The sequence below is a fragment of the Monopterus albus genome, unplaced genomic scaffold (assembly GCF_001952655.1).
Source record: "Monopterus albus unplaced genomic scaffold, M_albus_1.0 scaffold493.1, whole genome shotgun sequence".
Classification (NCBI taxonomy): domain Eukaryota; kingdom Metazoa; phylum Chordata; class Actinopteri; order Synbranchiformes; family Synbranchidae; genus Monopterus; species Monopterus albus.
The window spans coordinates 106,061-115,365 of record NW_018128373.1 but is presented as its reverse complement, the minus strand read 5'-3'; the positions used below and the strand labels follow the sequence as shown (position 1 = coordinate 115,365).

Below are 9,305 nucleotides of genomic sequence, written 5' to 3'. Positions count from 1 at the left end.
GCGCAGGCTGAGTGTTTTTAAAGTGGTAGTGACCTCCATCATAGCTGCTGATGCTTTCATGTTCTACAGGATAAAATAAACTGCACTATTCCCACATGTTATTTTATGTTCACAAAATCAAAACTGGTGATTCTACTTTTTGCTCAGAGATGCACACTAAAGCATGACTGGATCTTTGTCATTATGGAACCCTTAGTCACCAGATAAGGGACAGTCTGCCTACTCAATACCTCACACTCCTGCCCAAATCACCTGGATTCTCACCTCTGCCAGCATTCATCCACGTTTGTGAGCTAAACAGTAGAAGATATTTTGAGCTCTTTTCATGTATGGAGCCCCTTATGATCCTGTAATAGATAAGCAGGTAAAGACAATTGATGAATGTGTGTTTGTGAATAAATATTTTAGAAACAGATCAATATACCAGTCAATATTAGCTCACTACAGGTAGACTGGTGTATATGTAGGATAATAAGCAACAAAAGAAATTGCGGTACAGAAATGCCACACTACCTTTGACACAGTTTAGAAATAGTTACCATTACATAGTTTTAACTTTAAAACATTCTGCTCAGTAAAACAAAACTAAGAGAACAATGCCAGATTGTTTATGTTAAAAAAAAAGTTCCATTTGCTCACATATCATCAGATTTCTTTAAACTCTCAAATACATATATCAGAGTTGGCCTAAAAGAACCTGTATCAGTTGGACTATATAATGATTTATATGCATCTGTGTATGCAAGCTGGAGGTTGTTATTTGAAGAATGAGTCTGTCTTAATGCTCCACAACCTCAGCAGCTGCAAGCTGGACTTATGAAACAAGGCCGTGTAAAGCTTAGCCAAGTACTATAATGAAGATGGTGCCATGAGGTGACATGAAAGATGCACTTATCTAAAGAGTGAAGTGTGGAAAAACTCTCAGTCACAACACACTGTACTACGCCGACACTGTCTGTGGAGCAAACAGACAGATGCTGAAGATTGTGATGATCTTCAGTTGCCCTACATTTACACTAGAGTTCCTTAGATAAGCAGCTCCACTGATGTAGCCAGATGGACAGACACAGCTTCCTTAGGACACTGACACATAGTTAGCTCTGCCACAGCTCACTAAGGACAACTGGATAACACAAGTTAGACAGGCTGCCAACTGTGTCACATTCAGAAACTTGGGCCAGCCACGTTACTGTTACTATGTATAGCATGACAGGCAGGCTATAAGGAATCAATGTTATGGTACAGTATATGATCAATTTAAGAGATTTGTGAAGATTAAGTGTAACCTATGGCTACAAACAAGTGAATCCACATTTTTAATTACTACTAAAACAAGTCAAGAAAATTATTTTAAAAAGACCATTAGACAAATACTGACTAGATAGTGAGTCTGTCTGTAATGAAAAACTGATAATCATAGTATTTCACCACTAAAGTAAATGCATCCCTCCATCTCATCCAGTTTCAAAACTGTGTAAGGTACAATGTAATACAATGGAAATGACAATAAACTAATATTGCATTAACATTTTAAATAATAATAATAATAAAATAAAAATACTACAGCAAAAAGTCTGATAAATGGCATTAACTTTTTTCTGACATTAGCTGCTGTTGTCTGATATGAAAGTTGTTGTTTAGCTAGCCTTACTTGTGTTTGTGTTGTCCCATGGTGTACCCACAGCATGATGGGTTACATTATCTGATCTCAATCAGATCAGGCTTCATTTGGCAGATCCCAGTCAATTAAACACCAGCTGAGGACCACAGATTACACAGCCCAGTGGAAAAATTAAAACCAGCTGCTGATGGCCGTCAGTGAGGACCTACTGACCCTGACTTTGTAAATCCACAGCCTACTAAACAGACTAACGCCTGTCATAGTGTAGGCTGAGACAAAACAGAAGAACCGGTTTTAAATGTGGCCCATTACACTTACAAAACAACAGCAACTGTGAAAACGCCTTGGATGACACATAGCAGGCTGACAAGTTTATATGTGCTGCAGATCACTAACACCCAGCTTTACGTGCATGGTAGTTATCAGTTCCTCCCCTACCACAGCTTCAACTGAGGCTGAAGTATTTAATTGTATTCACACACCTGGGTTGATGGCAGAGTAAGAGAGCACAAGTTTGAATTTTTGTAGAAACCAGGTTATTTAGAATTATCATTTCATTCTCATTATTCATTTTAGATAAAAGGAAGCATCACTGCCTTTCATCACTCTGAGATTTTCACAGCATTCCCTGTCTGAAGCCTTTATTATTGCACATACACTTTTCTAACAACCACGCTAAACATGCACTCTAAATGGCCGATGTCTGGTCTAGGAATTTAGCTGTATTAACTAAGTTTCTCTTGATTCCTAAACCATATCAAGAAAACAGGGTTTCTTGCTAATAGCAAGGTTAGGACTCTGGGAAGGGAATAAGGCTGGCCAGAGGACAGGACTGTTAATGGCAGTTGAGCTAGGAGTGGCAGACATACAAAGGAATGCTATTCACAGGACAGTTTATACCCTGGCACAGCCTTTGACTATCTTAAATAAAAGATTATGTCATGGCACTATAACAGAATTATTAGCTACAATGTTGTCGCCATTTACAAGAAAGCCAAACTTAACTCTAGGTACTGACTTTCCTGCACACCTCAATGAACAGCTCAACACATTTACATCGTGTAGCCCACCGTTCGCTCACACAGTTAATTATTTCCTGGATTTAAATATTACTTTCCATCTGTTAAAGTAGGCAAATACTGCTTGACTCCATCCTATTAAATGCAGTACTATTAGAAAGTAGTTCAGACGGGTAATACAAGTCTGTTCTGACGTCAGTGGAGCCAGTGAGCAGCAGCAGTGAATGTGGAGGCTATCGGTGGGGCTGTGTGATGAAGGGTGATGAGGCTGTCAAGGCTTGGCTCTGCATGAGAGATGATAACCAACACTCGAGTCATTACAGCTTACACAGGGTTTTGAACATGAACCATCTGTTCCAGTGATTAACACACAAGCCCTTCAATGACACACACTCACAAAAATCTAGACAACCATTAGCATAACACTGAAACTCTCGAAATAAGATCTCTGTATGTGCAAAGTAGACGTGCAGCGACTGGCCAATTTACTTGGCCAATTTCAATTTTCCAATTTTGGCCAATTCCGATTTTCTTTCTAAAAACTGCACAGATATTTTTATAACTTTTCTTTAATGAAAAATGAAATTGTACTAAAAACAAAACATTGTATTCAAGTTTAACATTTCCATTTTCTCTCTTTTTTCTAACAAAATTCAACCTAAAAGTGCAATATTTGTACTACTCCCAATATAAACAAATGCGACAGGTAACAGAAACAGAAGAATGTTACTACTGAGCAGTTCTTTTTTATTTTATTTTAATTGTATGCAGTTTGTATTTGCTGTGTTTTACCACTGGTTGGACACACTGTACATATGTACATGCATTTAATGTGTACCCAGTAATTCCCTCACTGTGTACTATTTGTCAGGGATTTGGACATAGTTTCCCTTCTCCAAGGTGTTTCTCTACGTTCCTCTGTGTGCTGCTTGTACACCAAGCGCTCCCAATATGTGAGTGAACACCCGCCCGGTACAGACACAAGCACGAGCCTTGCTCAAGGTGCACACGAGATGCTACACGCCGCACGTGCTACACTTTTGATCTGTGCCACTGCGTGCGCAATGCGGACTTTCATGCCTCTATATCTGGCTGGCACAGAATTGGAAATCTCAGAGTGATCAGCCAGTCACCAGTCAAAGCCAATCACTCGGTGCATCTCTAATGCAAAGAGACAAAGAAGTACAGCTTTTCATTAGACATTTGATCCAAAGTAGACTGGACAACAGGGCTTAAAATAAGATCTTAGCATATCTGAGCAATAAAACCTGTATACCTCATAAAAGATCACCATGTTTGGACACTGACTGGCAAACTGCACATGCCTTCACCAGATCTAGCCTTAAATCATAAAACATATATATTTTAGACAGTGGATACCTAAACCAAGCCCAATGGGACACAAAGGTTCAGGCCAAGTTCTGACAGAAATTTAAAAATTATATTCAGGTCTGGGTCAGATTCAGACACATAGGTCAAACTTTAGTCTGGATGGCAGGAGCACTCAAAGGTCTGCTTCATTAAATGATAAGAGTAAAAACACCATACAAATGGCTCAACTGCATCTGGCTCAGGTCGGGTTCAGACATTACATACTACAAGTCTGTAGGGTCCAAACAGAAATATGCAGCCCGATCCATGCTCTAATATATTTATCTCCTACACACAAACACAGCCACCTGTAGCAACCTGAACTGTGCCTAATCTGAATGTTTATAGAGGTTTTCAGCTGTCCTCCACTGTTAGATGTCCTTGACTCCAGGCACAATCAGACATACACACACTGCCTCTTATCGCTGCCTTGGAGATAATTATTTCCCAGATTTCCTGGCACAGCTTAAAAACAAATGCACACACAACAACACACATACTGCATTATGCATACCCAAACACATGTGGGAAGTAATGCTCAAGGTTAGATATTTCTATCTTTGTGACCCATGGATAAGTCCATAAGTGCTTAACTGGAACCCCTTGTACATTGTGGTCCACTGGGCGAGAGGTTAACTCGGCTCATCAAAGCCCTCCTGTGATTAGTGCCTGACAAGGAGAGAAAGTAAGTGGGCTGACTGATCATGCTTGCTAATTCATCAGAACCACCATAATAGAAAGAGTTCCCATATTAGCCCCAGGATTAAATCTGTAGAATGTAAGGAGTATATAAGGTGAGGCTGGGCAATTAAAATGTAAAGTAAAAATACAATAATGGTTCATTTATATCCAGGAAAAGGAAAAATCTATCATTCATGTTATTATTCATTTTAAACAGAGAGGAAAATGTTGTTTGTTTCCGTTTTGACAAGGCATAAAATGTAGCTGTCCTTGACTGGTCTGTGCATCAAAGAACCCGTTGGCTGAAATCCTGCTTTCCAGAGGGTCCAACCTATTCTGTGACCCTTCCACTGATAAATACTGACAGCTCACACTGACAAACAACACAGTCAGGAGAGCAAATACTGGGTAAATCTAGCTGCTCACTAAATCAAAACCTGTGCTGTGCAATCCCCTTTAGCCTTTAGCTACAATTAACTGAACTGAAGATTTGTTAGAGCAACAAGTGCAGCAGGAAAACAAAAAGACAAGGCCACAATGATCCACTCTAACAATCTCACAACAAACCCAGCAAATCATACCTGGAAAAAAAAAGCATAACCTGGCATAACTGAGCAGACTCTTCTTTTGTACTCACAGTAAAGTAAATGGTGTCGGACTAGCAGAGTGCATCCCCTTCCACAGATTGCAAGTGAAAGTTAAAATGTACAACTGGGTATGTGTGAGTATACGCAAAAATTTATTAAGAAGATTCATTTACACTAGGTGTACAGTGGGGATAAAAATGTATGAGGATTATGGAATTATGGAAAATGTCATTACAACTGGGTATGTGTGAGTATACGCACAAAATTATTAAGAAGATTCATTTACACAAATATTTATTAAATAGATTGTAATATTTGGCACTGCTCACACTTTGCACTGTAATGCACTAGGATGATCTGGACAGCTATAAGTGCAAGGCCATGTTCAGACTGAGCTTCAACTCATCACGTGACCAATGCAGTCCTTTGTGTTAAAACACAACAGGAAGTTGTATTTTACTGCACTCAAGTCTGAATGCCCCATTAACTGCACAAGAAGTAGTAGAGTTTCTGAGGTAGTCATGGATACACGAGAGCACATGTAGTATGGATGACAAATTAAAGAAATGAATGAGTGGAAAGTATAATAAATGTAGATGTTTTGGGCTAATGTGCTAAGATGCTCTCCACCACCATCAATACAGAAATCCAATGAATACTGTGTCAAAGAATGGTATTAATCTCTCCAGAGCACTGACGCTTGTCTGTCAGTCTGTGGTGGTGAAACACCTCATCAAGACTCTTACTGTTGTTTTTTTCACTTGATCTGTCACCCCGCTGTAGCACATAAATCCCACAAACAGTCTGTTGCCAAGGTGAGGTACCCTCACTCTATGGTGAGACAAAATAACAGCAATATCCAATTATAAGTGGTGACCCAAGTCCAATTCTGATGCCAAATCTCAAAATGACCTAGACATACTCTGGATATACCTGGATGTAAGACAACACGGATCTGAAAGCGGAATAACTCTTGAATGCTATCAACTTGTTTGACAGGGAAACCAATTCTACTGACAGAATAAAGGAGGGAGATCTACAATCTTAGATGGCAAGCAGGCCTGATGTGACACTGTGTGGGCCTTAATGTCAGCTGCGCTTTGATTAAGATATCTTAATGAGATTTAGCCTGGGGGAAAAGCAGTGAGATCACTGTGGATGAACACAAAAGGCACTCACATCCCAAACAATCAAACCAAATCAGTGCACAAAGGTATATTGATCAAGCCATGTGGATATGTCAGTCACTCACATGAGTAAATACCAGAGAAGAAAAAAAGTTTATGCACTACATTATTAATGCAAAACATGCATATAATATCAAATGATGCAAATAAACAATTACTAAAACAAACAATTGGATTAACTTGGACTTAACGTTAAGTTTAAAAAAACATGTTGCATGCCTGTTGATGCACTGTTTCTGTAGAGAATTGCTGTAAGGGTGGAGAAGTTAACTATGTCTGCATTATGCCAGTTAGAATGTGGGGTTTCTCAATTACCTGCTTTGTTTAGTGTGTCACAAATCTCCTTTCATCAGTACATATACTGTTGTTTACCTATCTATGAAGGAAAGAATTCAAATTAATTAATGCTGTTGCAGTTAGTCGTGCTGTCCACTTTCAAATTGTGGCTCAAACACATCAGGTAGAATTTGAGGTATTGTCATTGTTGAAAGCATAACTTATTTGTCAGTGTTTTTTGTTCCCTCATTGAAATGTGTTTCATGTAGCGACTCCCTCAGTGGTTTTGGTTAGGATAATGTTAGGATTCAGGCCACATCATTAAATTTGTGTCCCCTCTCTGCTGCAGATTGTCCTCTCTCTGTCCCTGTACCTTTCTGCAGGTATCCCTGGCTCTGGAATGCTACATTTCTGATGAACAGTACCCGGCCACATCATCCTGCCCAGTAGGGCTGCATGATAAATAATGTTGTGAGCAAGATTTAGATCCCAGTGTGATCTCATCCTCATGTGACAATGATTCCACCGTGTTTGCATTAGCAGGGAGATGCCTTGAATCAAACCAAGTGCTTCCTTGTCCTCACTAAGCTGCGTTAACCAATAGCAGTGTTACATCACGTGATGAGCTGTAGACAGGAAGAGAAGATCGATTCAAAAAACAAATCTAACATTTGACATTGTGAAAGATATTGCATGCCACCCACCAAGAGCTGGGGTCTATCAGAAGTTTCTTCTGTTAAAGTTAGTTTTTCCCCCCACTGTCACCAAGTGCTTGCTCAAGAGGTAGTTGTTGGGTTTTTCTTCTATAATAATAATAATAACAACAGTAAGGTATAAACCTTACTATGTAAAATGCCCTGAGATGATTTTTGTTGTGATTTGGTGCTATACAAATAAAACTGAATTGAATTACAATCCATCATTTAGCCCCAGACAAGCCCATCATTCACTTCAGACTAAAGGTTAGCTGAGAGCAACATGTAGCAACTGTCAAACTGACATTTAACACATGACTGCACTTTACATAGAAATCACTGCTCCTTGTCAGGCATTCAGAATAGTGCACTGGCAGCTAAAGGCTGATTACCAAGGTTATGCTTAAATTGGTGGAGAGGTCACCTGGCGCTCAGGTGAGGTGGGCAGTGCAGTCTGTGTGTTGGTCAGCAGATGTCATGGCCAGTAGTCTACACAGAGTCAGGAAACCAGTGTGCAATGAGAAAGTGCATGAAATAAAAACTGTAGACAAACTAGAATGCCATCACAAGTCACACTAAAACTGCTGGTCAGGCTGAATGATCACAAAGTCAAGGTGTAGTCTCTATAACCACTGACCAGCAACATCCGACTCTACACACATTAATATTTTAAACAGGCCTGTGTAAGATCAGTTTATACAACGGACCTGTTCTATCACACAGCCTGGCTACTGAATGCAATTGGAAACGTCTCCACCAGACAGCTGTATGTTCAAGTAAAATGAGAAGGAAATTCCACAACATCATCACCATCCAACAAATAGCTGTCACTGCTTAACATGCTTATCACCAAAATGAATGATAGCTATAGCGAAACAGTTTAGTAAGCGGCAATGTTAGCCCACAACGGTGCTGTTAATCAACCTTTTTGATACCAAATACATTTCTTTTAGCCCTTTTAGCCGTGCTAACAGCTAACGCCCAGCTCACCTGTGTTTGTGATGTCGAAATTCGCTGTTGAGAGAGGTTACTCATTAGTCTACGCGTGTACCAAAGACATTGCCAGTGCCGAGTTAATTTCAGCAGTGTTGACAGTGCAGATATCCGGAGCTCATAGTATTAACTTAGCATTAGTTATGTTATCCCGGGCTGACTGTCACCTACTGCAACCAGCCTTTCTTGAAATACAGTGGCTGTGTGCCGTCCTCTGCCTGTCAGGCTCTGTGTTTACCTGTGGGGCTAACGCTAAGGGGCTAGTTGCTTCAAGCTAACTAGCCATGTACATCACTGTGAAACAAACTAGTTGCAGCGATACACACACGTCTATTTCACCGGTGCTTACATACCTCTGCAAACATCGTCGAAAAGGCTGTGTGTGCGGTGGCTCTGGCTAACCCCACCTCATTGTAACATTCGAACAGGTTATTTTCTCAGTTAAAAACGGTCGTATTTCCAATCCTTGTACTCTATTCGGAGTGTCGCCATGTTTGCAGGGTTTGCCTCTTGGACGCCCCGTATGTCGACGTCGCTATGCGATTGGCTGGGAAACGATGACGCAGAACATATCCGTGGCTGATTGACAGACACAAATGCAGTGATACAGACGACTGACTGACTTAAAAACAACATTCCACCACCTTCCGACATCTCTTACGAGGTGTATTTAAATTCAATGTTATGGTAGCCTGTTAAATGGTCTACAATACTTATTATGCTGCTCAAATGTAACCTGCAACACCAGTCAGCAGATTTCTATCTAACATGATCTAAACATGTATAGGCTATGTGTACCCACAGAAGAAAATGTACAATTTTTATGCCTGTCTCTACAACATGTGTAGCTCACAGCTGAAAGGATTAGGACTGAT

The 9,305-nt window shown here is 40.1% G+C and overlaps 1 protein-coding gene across 3 annotated transcripts in view; it reads right to left on the bottom strand.

Annotated features, from left to right (window-relative positions):
* Positions 1-9,002, bottom strand: part of snx13 (sorting nexin 13) — a 22,260-nt gene extending 13,258 nt beyond the window's left edge. Inside the window, exons 1-2 of one of the 3 annotated variants that reach the window (XM_020587995.1) lie at positions 8,784-9,002; positions 265-347 (exon numbers count right to left, since the gene is read on the bottom strand). In XM_020587995.1, the coding sequence (XP_020443651.1) occupies positions 265-276 (12 nt within the window). In that variant the 5' untranslated portion in view covers positions 277-347; positions 8,784-9,002. Of the gene's footprint in view, positions 1-264; positions 348-8,427; positions 8,631-8,783 lie in introns of those variants that run through there. The other 2 variants (XM_020587994.1, XM_020587993.1) reach the window with 2 other exon arrangements.
* Between the last annotated feature and the right edge of the window lie 303 nt (positions 9,003-9,305).